At 32.6% G+C, this 16,036-nt stretch overlaps 2 protein-coding genes across 5 annotated transcripts in view; both read left to right on the forward strand.

Annotated features, from left to right (window-relative positions):
- The window catches only part of LOC108736171 (protein unc-13 homolog 4B), a 41,143-nt gene that overhangs the window by 2,151 nt on the left and 22,956 nt on the right, over positions 1–16,036 (forward strand). The window contains exons 1-2 of one of the 4 annotated variants that reach the window (XM_018468497.2): positions 2,489–2,798; positions 9,145–9,403. In XM_018468497.2, coding sequence (XP_018323999.1) covers positions 2,713–2,798; positions 9,145–9,403 — 345 coding nt within the window. In that variant the 5' untranslated portion in view covers positions 2,489–2,712. Of the gene's footprint in view, positions 1–2,488; positions 2,799–6,135; positions 6,226–8,019; positions 8,285–9,144; positions 9,404–16,036 lie in introns of those variants that run through there. The other 3 variants (XM_025981396.1, XM_025981397.1, XM_018468496.2) reach the window with 3 other exon arrangements.
- On the forward strand, positions 3,789–5,435 carry LOC108736175 (succinate-semialdehyde dehydrogenase, mitochondrial). Its single transcript, XM_018468502.2, has one exon. The coding sequence runs from the start codon at positions 3,900–3,902 to the stop codon at positions 5,388–5,390; it is 1,491 nt and encodes a 496-aa protein (XP_018324004.1). The 5' UTR covers positions 3,789–3,899; the 3' UTR covers positions 5,391–5,435.

The raw sequence follows: 16,036 nt of genomic DNA on the forward strand, positions 1-16,036 counted from the left end.
CCGTGAACGACTGTGTGCTTATGATTTCTTTTATTAAAAAAATAACCAAGTCATGCGCTTGCTTTATATAAACAATTAGCAAAATAGGTGAGATTAGAACAGCACAGCTAATGTGTGAAACCCAGGATATCGAAAGGCTTGCTTATTATTTTTAAATAGCTCGTTTGGCCTGTTAATTTTTAAAATATATATCTACATATAACCCGGCCCTCAACTCTCGGAGGTTTTGGCCCTTGATAAATCGTACCAGTACAATTCTAATAATTAAAATGGCGTATAACTGATTTCCAAATTCACCAATGTAACGTCCAAGAGCTCTTTAGGTGCATACTCAACTTTAATCGATTTGAAGTAGAACGTTTTTATCGTTGACCTCATCCATCAATCTCAGTACAAATTACGGATTCTTTTTACGTGAACTACAACCTGATACAATGTAACATAAACGCTCATTTACAATGAAATGGCTTAAATGTTGTTTTCCGTCGTGTATAAGGAAATTAAACAGAATAGTACCCCTTCGTCTACCAAAGAGGTATGAAATGCGCAAGTTGAACAGAAAAATGAAAATGTTTAGATGCATGTTTTGGCAAATTATCAATATCGCTTGCTTCTGGATAGACAACATTTAGTCGCTAATAGTAACATTTATTATAGCTATAAATACGCATGTGTTTGTACTCAATTCGTAGATATCGATTTGTTAGAATAATACTCCAGTATGACAATATCAATCAACAAGTGGATTGACCTTAATTTTCATGTACAATTATCGTTCCAGTTGCAAATATTAATACCTAAGACAATGAAGTTAAAACAGTGTCTAACGTTTGATGCACAATTTTACCATTACATGTTTAAAGGCTAAATAATAATAAGCTCAAAGCTTACGGAGTTCGTTTTCTTGCTACGAGACAACGTTCATTCGAATCAAATTTTAAGATTGTAGGCTTGTCTATGATTGTAAGTCAACGAGAAGTTTATTTTAGTATGCATAAAAATGTGAAAACAATCTCAAATATGTGATCTACTTGCTCCTTGAGTATGAGAGAATGAGAGTATCTACTGAGTGCCTACTTTCAAAAATAGGAGTCTCCGTATGTGTATAATAGCAGACTTGAGTCGACCTAACTTCTCGAAAGAAAAAAAAAACTTTTGGGTGTTTCATTCCCACCAGCCAGTAATGCTGGTGGGTGGGCAGTCCCTCCGGACTATGCCGGAAGGTAGGGCGGAAGGCCCTCTTCAGCCTGCTTTCAGGAATCGTGGGAATGGGTGGGTGGTGGTTCGGGTGAGAAAGATGAGACGGACGAAATGAAGACAGAAGAGAATGAAAGATTATCTGTGGAATATTACTGCCTCAGCATTTGCCTGGGTGATCCAAGGAAACCACAGAAAAACTTGGAAAGATGGGTGTATATGTTTATGCGCGAATTTAATATTACGGTTATTCCCATTTTTTAAAGGTAAGCACTCAATAGAGCAAGTAAATACTCTCATTTAAGCAAACAAAACCTGAGTCAGTAATCTGGAAAAGACAAATTCCACTCACATTTTTATGCATTTCGAGAGGTACGGCTCCTTTAAAAATGTTCATGTACAATGGTACGTTAAAGTCAGTTTTTTGCACATCAACACTTGAAGTTTAGCCGAAAGTGCATAATCTAATGGATTGAGATTAGGGCTGCCTCTCGACCACTCACTAGGAAGGATGAGTGCTGGAACAATGCGCTCCGAGCATCGTTGATTGAGCTTTGCTTTGTGAGCTGACAATGAGTTTTGCTGGAAAATCCAACATCTATCCTTCTGAAACGCATTTCAGGGGCAGGTGTCAGATATTGGAGCAAGCTCAGGCAGCAAAACTCAATCAAGTATGTTTGGCTTTCATCCCACTATTAATGAGTGATTTCATGCACATCCCCTATGAATGGCAATACTATAAGCATTGTAAATGAGTAGGAAATTAAAGTTATAAAAAATTTTGAAAACTCGTCAAAGATAAGTTTTATTGCCAGTTCAGATAACTCATGGAATTAGTCATAAAGTTAATTGCTTTGTAATTGTTTTCTGCTAATCTTGACAAACAAATTTATACAGAACAACTGCTATAAATGTTATAGGTACTATTAAGATCTCATAAATATTTGCGTTAACCTCCGCTACATTAAAATAAAAATAAAAGAAATGTCGCATTGTTTTTCGCAACTTCTCCTTCAGTAAAGTACTGAAAGGTGGGAACTTTTGTGAAGGACTGTATAATAAAGTACCAATATAAATCTAAAGGGGCTGGTAGTACTTAAAATTCCTCCGATACCGCATTTCTTACGCTCATGTTAATTACAAAAGAATAATCATTTAATCGCACAGAATCATCGCTATTTTAAGGAGTACTAATCTTTACAAACACTAGCAAACAAAACTGAAGGCAATTTCTCACATGTATATCTGTCTACATCAAATCACCGTGTGTTTTGAGTAATGCAAAACAATAAGAGCACAAACCCAGTTCACCTACAGGTTCTTCCAAAACTAGTCATGAAAAACCAACAGCAACTGTTCGCGTTATTTCATATTCAAACGCGGGGTTATTAGTCATAGGAAGTAAAACTTTACGCTTTTTATTATTATTATTATTATTTGTCTACACCGAGGTCTTCATGGTACATGGATATTATAATTAAATAGCAGACAAGTGAAAGTGGTGTGTGCCTCAAAATGGATACTGAGGAGTTTATGTGGAAGACAATTTACGAAAAGTTACAGAAACAACAATCCGTCGAACAACAGGAACATGACCAGAGGTAGGTCGTTAGGTGATGGTGAATGGTCATGCTCATCAAACAATAACGAATGTTAATGTCATAAATTATTAAACGTCACAGACGGTGTTGCTGGTTTATTGTTTCCAATCTATTTTTATATTATGTGTCTACTTACGCACAGCAACAAAAGTGCCTACCATGTATTATTTTTTCTTTGCTCATCCAATTTATTTAGAAGACTACTACTACATTGATTTTTTAATGTACCTTTATCAGAGCGTAACATACCGATAGGGTTGTAGGCTACACTTCTCAAAATATATTATTATAGAGCATATTTATAAACATTTACGCTTTTTGTACGCTTTCTGTAGTAAAAAGTTGCGCTCGACCTCAGGAGATCGGCCATGACCGGCATTAAGCGGCATCCTGTTCACGCGTAAAACTGATTCACATTAAAGCAGACATGCGCAGAACTTTTCATTTCAAAAGAAATTACTTTTCTGATAAATAAATCAGTTAACTAACAGTATTAACTTTATTAATAATTAACAAAAATGCTGGAGAATGAAGCCACATACGCACATAATATCTACAGTTAGTATGATTCACTATTATTAACAAATGCTCCTGTTACATCCTAAATCCATTATACTTTTGACTAATAAAATTGTTATCACAACCAGTTACATATACTGGTTGTAATAACGTTTAATTCTTGCAATTTTCCTGTGTTGAAAATAGAAAGTTTGACTAGACTATTACTATAAAAATGACTATATTTTACTGTTTTTTTTTCCATTTTAAGGAATATAAGGACCATATATTATTGATTAAATAGAAGTAAAACAATCTTCTGTTCATTTTTTTACTTTTGAATCCGGGAGTGTAGTAACCATAGTAATAACGTAAGCAGAGTACGCTTATATTAATTCTCTTAGTTCCCAAATATCTACGGTTTCAGTCAACTCTGTGGGTAATGTCAAGTAACATTATGATCATTGTCAGTGGTTTATGTTATCAGCTGATATGTAGGAAATAAGCAATTGATGTTTATTAAATTGTCCTTAAACTTATTTAATATCCAATACGATTTAGTCAGATTAAGTTCACAGCAACCTTTTACAGTTTGCATTCACAATGTTAAGTTACTGCAGTAAAACAGTTATTTTAAGTTGCAAAAATTCAAATTTTAAAAATATACAATTAATAAATAAGCAAATTAGATTATATTCTGGAAGTACATTTGATGTGTTGAATCCAGTAAATGGCACAGTTGTGGGTACGGTGCCTGATATGACAATTGATGAAATAAAGGAAAAAGTTGAAAAAGCCTCTGATGCACATCATGAATGGAAACTAACAACAGCAAAGCATAGAGCTGGCTTACTTAGAAAATGGTTTAATTTGCTAGAACAAAATTCTGCAGATATTGCAAAGACCTTATCTAAAGAAGCGGGGAAGCCTTTTAACGAAGCAGTAGGTGAAGTGGCTTATGGAAATTCATTTGTTGAGTGGTCTTCAGAAGAAGCAAGAACAGTTCTGGGACAAATCATTCCAAGTCCTTACAAATCAAAGAAAATTTTAGTTGAAAAGCATCCTATTGGAGTTGTAGGTATTATAACTCCATGGAATTTTCCACATGCAATGATAACTAGAAAAGCAGGGGCAGCTTTAGCAGCAGGATGTACCTGTGTTATTAAGCCAGCTGCTGAAACACCTTTAACAGCAATAACACTAACACAGCTGGCACATGAAGCTGGAATTCCCGAAAACGTAATGAATGTAGTAACAGTAAATGTCAACAAAGCTAGCCAAGTTGGAACATTGTTCTGCACAAGTCCTTTGATTGCAGGAATTTCATTTACAGGCTCAACTGTTGTAGGGAAAATTCTCTACAGGCTTTGCGCAGACCATGTTAAACGCATATCATTAGAACTAGGAGGCAATGCTCCTTTTATAATTTTTGATTCAGCTGATATTGACAAGGCTGTTGAGGCCGCTTTGGTAGCCAAGTTTCGAAATTGCGGTCAAACTTGCGTGGCCGCTAACCGGTTTCTTGTCCAGAGTGGTATTTACGATAAGTTCGTCGCCGCATTGACAGAAAAAGTTAAAAAATTACGTATGGGAGATGTATCCCAACCAGATGTTCAACTAGGACCATTAATAAATAGTAAACAGTTTAATACCGTAACTAGATTCGTAGAGGACGCTATAAGCAAGGGAGCTAAAGTTCTACTAGGAGGGAAAGCTGCTACACATATAGGACAACTTTTTTATGAGCCCACAATTTTGGCAGATATTAAACCAGATATGAAAGTTTACAATGAAGAAATATTTGGACCGGTCGTTCCTCTTATTCAATTCAAGAAAGAAGAAGAAGCAATTAAAATAGCTAACTCTACAATGGCCGGATTAGCAGGTTATTTGTGTTCGAGCGACGTAAATCAGATTTTTCGAGTAAGCAAACTGCTAGAAACGGGAATGGTGGGTATCAACGAGGGTCTAATTTCAATGGCAGAAGCTCCCTTTGGTGGAATCAAGGATTCTGGAATAGGTCGCGAAGGTTCCATATATGGTATCGACGAATTCTTGTATGTTAAATATTACTGCTTAGGAGGCCTAGATTGAAAAAGCAATAACAATAATGATGAAGCGCCTAATTTTTTATGGTAATTTATATTTATCTGCAGGGTTTCTTAATCTGGGGTCCGTAATATGAGTGCCAGGAATTCATTGCTAGTCTCTATAACATTTATTAATGCAAAAACAATTGAACTAAATAAGGAACTAAAGCCCTAAATTCTACACAAAAACCTTTGAAAATATAAAACACATCTCGACATCTAAAATATTATCCATAATCAAATCCATTAGTTATATGAGTTATGGAGAGGGGGGGGGGTAGGAATCAGTAAATTTCATCAAAACTTATTTAAAGGGCGGGGGTCGTTGAAGTTTGTAACTGCAAAAAGGTTAAAAATCCTGATCTAAAATGTACAAAACTAGCCTGTTTGCACTCGGTTCCTTTTGTAAACTGTTCAATTTAGATTTAAATTACATGTTTGTAATATTTCTTTTTAATGTTTAAAAATCAAATGGCAAATAATTGTAAATGCAAAATATTTTATTGCTGCTTGTTGCTTATTGCCAAAAAATGCGCCTATATACCTGCAATTATATAAGCAAAGGTAAAACAAATGTCTTCCACTTTGTCTTCCAAGTAGTTATAAATAAGCGTAATTGTGTACACTTTGACTAATCTACTTATAATGTAGGCATTGTTATCATGTAAGGTCTATTTAAATGTTTTATGTGTCTCAAGTAATTTACAACATGAATATTATTCAGTTAAGATTTTAGTTGTGATGTTTTTACCAAATTGCAACACTATGTTATAGGTGTGTTTAAAATAGTGTGATATAAAAATATTGTATGTCTCAATGAAAAGATTAAAATGGATGAGGTATGTAGATTTTTAAAAATAGCAAAGATTTTATTTTCCTTGTTAGAAAAGAGTAAATGGAAGAGTTATATTGTATACATATATACAAATTGTTATTTGCTAATTTTTATTGTTTAACGATAATTAGGAAGAAATAAAAAGAAATATATCATTATGAGTATGAATTTTTAATTGGGAGTCTATATTTGAAAAATTAATTAAAATTTAAATTCAGTCATCTACAACGTTTTTTCGATACTCAAGGTATCGTCCTCGAGGATTTGGTATTTTATTTAATTTCTGTATGCATTTTGAAGTTATGTAAAATCACAGAAACTTAAATAAATTATTTTTCCTATTTAATATCATTTGAACAAACGTCAGTACATTGTGTTGACAACCGCTCATGCGCTGCTGTTCGGCTGGTTGCATATGATGCGGGATATGAATGTATTTATACATACAGGATGTTTTTAACAAAGTTGCATTGATAGCATCTTTTAAGATAAAAAATATTTAGAAGAAATCGAAAATATGCATTACCGTTTCACTACCTAATACTTTTGTAATAAGTAATAGTAATATTTTCCATTAACCATTAGGTACCTTTTTTTTAACTAACGAAGCATTTACAATTTACTAATTCTTTTTTGGTCACAAAAATATTGGTTGGTCCAAATCTTTTACAATACTCATTACAAATAAGGACGCAGCCAGCTTTTTTACCTGGCTAACAGCGGCCAAAACCGTCGTAAAATTTTTTATACAACTCAAAACGTCTTGGGTTCCGTAATGGTATTAGTAAATTAAGCACCTAGTCAGGAAAAGTAAAGAATATCTCAGACCACATTTTTTTTTCTCTCCTGGTGCGTACGCTATTTTTCACTAAATCTTGGTCAAGAAGTAGAACTTTCTTAGGCAAGTAATTTAGCAATCCTGTTCAATGAGAGGAATATCGCAAAGACTCTCGGCCTAAACGAAGGAATCTTTTGTACTGTCTTCCCCAATGATGATATTAATATTTGTTTTGACAGAAATTTCTTGTATAATTACCCGAGAATTTAATATTTAATAGATAGTTCGATAAAAGCTTATTACACAAAATCACAATCTTAAATTAAAAAATATCTCTATCCCTTTCCATACTATTCTATTTTTTTCCCTTCCCTTTTTTCCTCTCTTTTGCCCATCTTCCATTACCTTCGATTTCTCACTTTTTAGTTCCAACCCTCTTCTTAATAAGTATCTTTCTAGTCTTCAATCCCACCAAATTATCCACTACGTATATCATCAGCATATGAAATACTCCATATCTTTTTCCACTATAATTCCCTCTTCCCTTACTTTACTCATTTCAACTTCCAGATCGTTCATATATATATATATACATATTAAACAATTGTGCCCTTAGCTTGCATCCCTGCTTTCCTCCTCGATTCGTCCAAGATATTCCCCATTTTTTACTACTCACCCTTACTACTACCACTGTTTCCCTGTATACTTTCATTATTTTATCTACTAAACTCCCTTCTATCCCTACCTTTATTAACATATTTACTATTTCTTAGCTTATCACCCTATCATACGCTATATAATTTAATATTGGAAGCAACTTTTTAGTATTTTTTAGTACTTTCAAGTGAATTACAAATTACAATAAAATTTACAAAAGAACTGAAGTTTATCAAGAGCGACCTTTTGCTCAAAAGAGAAAAACCCCCGTACACCAATCAAGTCGGAAAAACCCACTGTCTTTCCGCTCTCATCGTGTGGCCGCGATGTGAAACTCAACACCAATCTACATTCACACGTATTTAGTATATATTTGACGCTTCTATTCTGCTGGTGATTTAGATCCATCTAATTATCTGTACAATCTCGGTGACTATATTATATGAGCTCGTGGACAAAACGGAATAGTTTAAATGCTAGTTCAACGGAAACATCAAATCGATATTTTATTCTTCGCCTTAGTTTTATAGATTGACCTCCTCCGTCGTGTGCTAATGCTAATAAATGAAGTTGCAGATAAATAGATACGTGTGATTGGTTGGTGGTGTAAAATGAGGGCAAAAGACGGGTAAATTAGATCTAAAAATTTAATAATGTTCTTGAAACCGATAAGCACTTAATAATTTAATGATATAAAATCAAAATAAAAAAATTTCATTATTATTTTTTATATGAAAATCGGCAACTTATGATTAGATTAAGAAAAAGAAGATTAAGTAATATATCGGTGTGTAGTTTAATGATAATTAAAAGCCTTAAATTTTTGAGATTCCTTTTATATTAAAGAAAATAATAAATAGCTTGAGAATTACAAGAGCATGAATTAAAAAAATAAACTAATGGAAATTTTTATACATTTCATACATTTCATACCACGAGTTTGAAAATGAAACTGAAAGTGCAAAAGTAGATTTGAAATTATGAATAAAATATTTCAACATTTTTCTGTAGAATTTAAAAGTCACTAAGTTTTTAAAGCAAGGGAGTATATATATGTATAGAATATTAGGGTTTACCCGCGGTTTCTCTGGCGTTGTTGTTCAAAATTACAAACATCATCAATGATCACATAAAACTGATTTTTCTATTACTTACAACGGTTTGTTTTTGGATAAAAAGTACCCTATGTCCTTTTCTGTATCTCTGACACTGTGTCTACAAAATTTGATGATTATCGGTTGAGAAGTTAAGGCGTGAAGTGGTAACAAACAAACAAACTCAGAATCGGATTTATAATATTAGAATAATTATGTTATTTTTGATTCCTAATGTTTAATTTCTTATTCCATAATAAATTTATGGATTTGTTAAGTAATATTAGAAGCTTCAAAATAATTTATATTGGTACGTCCCATTAATTATTGCTAGTTAAATCTATTCATACAGAAAATAAAAATTAGTTTTTAAAAAATAATTTTCGTGTTTCAGAATACAGCAGGTAGACGGTGGGTTCTTTGAAAGGTTCGGTTCGTTGTTGCGGGAAAGCGCAGAAATCGCCAAAGAACAAGAGCAAAAAGAGCAAATAGAATGTGCCGAACAAGCTGCTAAAGTAATTACAAAAATCGAAGAGGAAACTGAAGAAGATGAGGAGAAAAAGGTCAAGAGCGACGAGGAAAACGAAGAAGAAGAAATTGCTCCGTCCGATACTGAAGATAATAAAGCAGACTACATTGCTGTCGGATGGAATGTAAGTAACAAATTTATTTCTTGTTTTCTAAAACCAAAATTATTTGTTTTGCTACACACACGCTTTTTTAAATGAATAATAGCTAAATTATTATTTATACATCATTATATTGCGACAACAAACCAGAAATGTTTCCAGTCTTGAATCAAATAAGTGGTTACTTTGATGATATAAGAATAACTGTCAATTTGTAAGTTTGTTAGTATCTAATTTCAAATGGGTACAGTAGAAGGTCTACTAAAATTCAATAATAAGATTGTTAGTTAACGTTTTGAATATGTTAGTAACCCAAATAACTAAGTTTGAAATTATTATTAACTTATTTAAACAGAAATTATCTAAGATACTGCACTTTGCTCAGAACAAGTATACAACGTGTAGGTATATCTATTTTGCATAGGCCATTGTTGTTAGTTTGTAATCCAATTTTTTTTTTCTACGTATTGTAAAAAGAATTGAAAAATATGACCCTATTGCAATATTCAAACTAGGGCAATCCTGAGTGGTACATCTTTGTTCTAACCAATTGACTAATTGAGAAAATGTAATTAGATTCCAATCATATTGCGCGAGCAAGTCAATCTTGTTGCTTTGTACGTGAAAACATCAAGAAAACGAATTTTCCCAAAAATGAGATTGCTAGATGGATCATTCGCCTAATTGTAAATTTTATCGGAATGTAATACTCGCTTACAAACAAATGTATAAATATTGCTTGTGTAATAGTTTAGGATACGCTTTAAATTTAAAATTCAAACACATTAATATAAAAATTATTTTCGATAAATTCAAAATGGAAAATGATAAAACTATAATCCATTCTAATAATTAGTTGTTTTAAACTCGGAACTACAGCATCGTTATCATTTAATACAAATGTATGTTACATGCAATTTTTGATTTAAATATTGCAATTAAATAGTAGGCGTTCCATAATCTACGACATACGTGGCAAAGTCGAAAAGTTTCTGGCCTGAACTATAAAATGAAGGATAAATTTCGAACCACTATTATTATTTCTCAATATAGTCTCCCTTTATTTCAATACACTTTTCACAGCGCTTTACTAACATTTCCATACCCTTAAAAATAGTCTGAATTTTTCCCTCCTAGAATGTGACAAAACTGCTGTTTTCACTTCATCATAATTTTTAAATTTTTTTCCTTGCAAGTCAAGTTTTAGTTTTGAGAATAAATAAAATCAGTCAGGACTGTATGGTAGGTGGTCGAGCTCAATGAAACCACATTTTTTAATGGCAGTAATTTTATATTGTAAGGAAGCATAGTAATCGCCTGTTACTGTTGTGTAACGTCCTTTAAAATCCACTGGTAAATTTTCTTCAGAATCCCAAAGGATTGTAGCCTAATCGTTTTCTAAGATTGAGTAACATTTGTCTTTTTGGCCGCGGTAAGCTTGGATGACACCACTCCATCGATTCCCTTTTTTTAAAGGTTTATGATCAGGAACTATTGTTTCATCACCTCAAACAATTGAATCCAACAATTCTTTCTGTCGGTCTTCACAAAGGGATGAAAACTTGAGTACAGTATTTCAGTCGTTTTTGTTTTTGAACATCAAACAAATATTTTGAGGCCCACATTGCACTCACCTTATTCATACCGAAATGCTCATGTACTATTGTGAGCACTGCTGTTTCTTCCAGTACTGATTAAGGACATTTGAAGGTTTATCATCATCATAAGGTCGTCAGTCCTAAGACTGGTTGGACACGCACCTCAACTCTTTCCTATCCTGAGCGAATCTTCGTATTTCCCCAAAACTAGAACAACTCTCTGCTTTATATCCCTACTACTCCTTCCGTCCTGAGTTATCTGACTTCCTAGATACCTAAAATCAGCCACTTCTTCTAATCTATCGTCTCCTATCTTTATATTCGCTCTTTCCCTACTTTTTCTTCTCTTGCATACCAGTATTTTTGTTTTACTTTTATTTATTTTCATACAATACTGTTTTGTCAATACCGCTTCCATTTTATTTAGAGCTATCTCTGGCTCTTCCTTGTTAGATGCTACTGGTGCTATATTATTTACAAATCTAATATTTTGCCCGTGTATATTTATCCCTACAGTTGTATTGTCTTTAATGATGTTGATCACGTCTTCGATGTATAGATTAAAAAGTAGCGGTGACAATCTGCATCCCTGTCTGACTCCCTTCCTAATATTTACTGCTTTACGTTGCAGCTCTAGCTGTATAACTGCCTATCCCTTTTTATACAAACTAAGAATCACTCACTTGAAGGTTTATAATTGTAGGTATTTTAGATGATATTCAGGTATTATTAATTTTACTCGAAACTTTCAGGTAAGGTAAATTCAGCACATTTAACAAGTTTATTTATTTTAGCACCCTCTATTCCTTTCGTCTTTATTTGATTTTTACACTTTCGGAAATACCTATTGTTGTGCATAAACGAAATCGACCAGAGGAATGCAGACAATTCGTGATATTGCAATTGGGTTTTTTCTGATCATTAATTTGTAGCTGGCTCGTTGTCAGCCCTTTGTTGTATTCTTAGAACTTGTTGCTTGTTGATAGTTGCTCTCGATACCTTCTCGCCTACGACGACATTCAGAAATTTCGTTCTTTTTTCCACTACCATTCAATATGTCCATTACTATCCACCCTGGTTATTTGTTGTTCACATAGTTTGTAAGTTAGTGTGCAAGAAACCTTCTTATTAAAAACAACAAAATACAAATTCGCTACTAGTTTTATTTAGAAAACATATTTGATGTTTTTATTCGTAGTGACCTCGAATGATCGTCCTGGGCGCTGTTCATTTATTTATTAATTGTTTTTCTTCCCAAACGAAATTGCTTCGCCCTTTTTTTTTACGATGGAGTACTAAGGGGAAGAATGCCCATAGACTCCTTCCAGACATTGTTTGATTTCCGCTGGCGTCTCCCTTATTTCGTCAAAAATTTGAACACAGTTCTATACTCAATTTTATGCATTTCAAATTTTTAGTCGACAGTCTGACTTTATTATCTTTATCTTTGTAACTACATGAATAATTTAATAATTTTTGTTGTGAGTAGGTAGCGAAATGTATAGTAATTTAATGATATAAAAGTTTTGTATCTCTGATTCAAGTAATGTTGATATGCTAGAAACTTTTGGACCTTACTACGTATTTATCTCTGACGATGATTATAAATGATTAATGATATTAATAATTTCATTTATTCGTAGGATAAAGTTTTGATCGAACCTAATTAATAAAATTTTCCGACTAACAATAACTCCGGGAATTTCCCCTCTTCCCGATCCTTGTATAGATTAATGTTATTTAGGACTAATTTAGATAGACTGTTATTGAAAGCAATATGCAATTTTCCACGTCCTATAAATACTGCATCGCAGATCGCAGGAAGTGATTATCTGGTTTACTGACAAATGCGTCCTAATTAAACTGGAAAATCCTTGGCGTATTTTTTTAATTTAGGCAAGGGAATAACCTGCTTGACTGAAAGATGACATAATTGGCATCACAAGAAACTAAATTTTGAAGAAACCGTTTTAAACTGAATATATATTACAAAAAAAATATTTCCGAAATAGATACTAAAGTTTATTTGCTAGCAGTTCTCAATATGAATAACTACTTAATTACCTTAACTTTTTAGAGTTGTGAACTACTATTTTAATGAATAATACATATTTTGTAATCGACAAATACTGAAAGAGAGAAGAAAATGGTGATTTATAGTAGAAAGAACTATAAATTAATATTTCTGCAATCACTTACTGCGTTATCAGTAACCGGGTCAATATTAACACTTTTAAATACTTTGCGGCAACGTCAGACCCTATTTTTAACTGAAGATGATAATTAATTTACGAATAGCTAAAGCATGTGCTAAATATTATCAGTTTTGAAGTTTAGACACTTAGCATTCTTTAGAAATCTTCCAAAGTAGTTCACTGTTGAAAGCGTCTTAATCGGGAACGCAAAGTGGTAACAAATATTTTAAGCTAAACCTTAAAATATAAAACCGACACGATGGTTTCAAGCAAATTTATTTTTTGAATTTCAATAATGCAATAATTTCCCTATATGCAGGTATACTATTTAAATTTTGTCTATTACATTATCGTATTAGAGCAGTTTGGTCACATAAGTAAGAAAATATTAAATACTTAAATCAACCTGAATTTAAAATCAACGATAAAAAAATAATACGTAAATAGTTGTACAAAAGACTCTTTTGTCTTTTACTGTTTTTACAAAGTTACTAGTATTTTTCCTATTACATATTTATTAATGCTTTAGACAGTAATTCTGTGTTGTTATTGAGAAACCGGGGGAAACTGTTTTAACTAATTCCATATTTCAAGGAATGTGCGTGACGACGAAGCAATTAGCCTTTCCTAAACATAAATTACACATTAATTACAATTTAGAGAAAATTGCACAACCTATAGATGGTAATTATTATACTACGTACACTGAACATTCAGATAATTTCAATACATCTTTGTTCATGGTTGATATACATGTGCATATCCATAAAACGGTAAATGAATTTGTGAAGAAGGAACCAATGAGGGAAATGGAACTCAGTATCTTTTTTGAAACTTATATCATACTTATGGTATACGAATCGTTTAATTCGTTGGTCCGTCCAATAAAAACACAGAGGAAACATTAGAAATATAGAAAACCCAGATATTATGGTTTTATTCTATGCATGTATTCTCTATTTATTCCTCATAGTTTAGATATGAATGAGCAAAGTGTCCAGGCATTTATCATCATCAGTATCATAAGACTGGTTGAACACGCACCTCCACTCTTTCCTATCTTGAGCTTTTCCCTCAAACTAGAACAACCCACATCCTTAACTATTTGCGAACAGTAATTTAATCTAGGTCTACCTCTACCCCTCCTAACTCCCGTTTCTGCCTCTAATATGTCTCTGACTAGACCTTCATGCCTAAGAAGGTGTCCTACCAACCTATCTCGCCTATTATTTTATTGACTTCCATAGAGTCCTCTGTTCTCCTATTCTTTCTAATACCTCTTCATTTCTGACCTTTTCTACCCACGTTATCCTCATCATTCGCCTATAACACCACATTTCGAAGGCTTCTAACCTTTTCTTTTCCGCAGCGCCCACCGTCCATGTTTCGCACCCGTACAACGTTGCGCTCCAAACATACACCTTTAAGGGTTACAATATTTTTATTTGTGTGGAGAACCAAACCGACGTTTCGTCTTTATTTTATTAGGGTGAATTATTTAGTTAAATAAACATAGTTGTCCAACTAAATAACTCACCTTGATAAAACTTCCTAATTAGAGGCGAAACGTCAGTATTGATTCTACACACAGGTATTAACATTCCAACCTTTGACTGCTTAAATTTTTCCTTATTCTATGATGTATGATTTATTACAGTAAACCTCAATAACTAGATCAAGGGAGACGCCAAAAAATTCGAGTCGGCAAATCCTTAAAGTCGATAACTTACTTTTCTTCGAACTATAGACGCAATAAGTTTCAAATTTTCGAGTTGTAAAGGTTGTAAAATATGTAAAAACAATTGCTATGTTCGAGATACAGAAGTCCAATTTAATTTTTCGAGTTATAGAGGGAAAATATGTACTAAATAGGCTTGCAAGGACTCGCTAGTTATTTCGACTAATACAGGGTTGAGATTTTGAGTTATGGAGGTTTTGGGGCTTGAAGGGATGGGATTTAAAGAGGTTCTACTACATTTATCAATACAAATGAAAAATATAAAGATTAATAAACACGTATTTTACTCCAGACCCAAAGAAATTTTAAAGCTATTAAATTTAAATCATGGCCAACTTTACATACTTTTATGTTATGGGACGGTGTACCGTATAAGATAATTTACGTTTTCGCGTTCATGGTCTACTGCTTTATACTTTTCTAAAAATATTTTGCCCGTAAAAACGCACGTACATAAGCATTGGACTTCTTTTTTGCAAGATATTTCGGTAACGATGAATTAAAACACATTGCATATCATCGATCATTTACGTCAGAATTTCCTTTTGCGTAATAATAAGTCAGGAGAGGCTTATAGAGAAAAATGATTAATTTTGTATATCCAATGTAATAGACTATTTGATGATACTTCATTTTTATTTCTTTTCATCACTGTTTTCTCTGTTTTTGAACGAAAGATTTAAAGTTCAAATAGACAATCTTAATGAGTTCAAATTACACTTATCATAAAAAATAAGCAAAACAGAAGATTTCGCTAAACTTATGTTATATTTTACAGTTACGAGAATTATTTATTAAACCAAAATCTGTGAATTGAAAGGAATACGTAATGATAACTTAAATTTAAATCATAAAGTTGACGGAAACCTAGTACGTTAGGTAGGTAATGTAAATTACAAATACGTTCAGTTTAATACAAAAAGCATATGACTTTAATAAAGAAAATAAGTATTTTGAAAAAAGACGAAATAAATAAAATATCTAATACATTTTTTAAATATTCAACCGAATTATTTTAAAAATATAACCCTTATAGAAAATTGCACAACCCCCTTTAGTAAACGAATTATGAACTGGATTTAGAATATAATTTAATTTATTGTTGCATTAAAATGTTATATAGCAA

This window comes from Agrilus planipennis, unplaced genomic scaffold (assembly GCF_000699045.2).
Source record: "Agrilus planipennis isolate EAB-ADULT unplaced genomic scaffold, Apla_2.0 scaffold100, whole genome shotgun sequence".
NCBI lineage: Eukaryota > Metazoa > Arthropoda > Insecta > Coleoptera > Buprestidae > Agrilus > Agrilus planipennis.

Bases quoted from the DNA above. Each gene is read 5' to 3' on its own strand.
- LOC108736175 (XM_018468502.2), top strand. From the start codon at position 3,900: ATGTTAAGTTACTGCAGTAAAACAGTTATTTTAAGTTGCAAAAATTCA.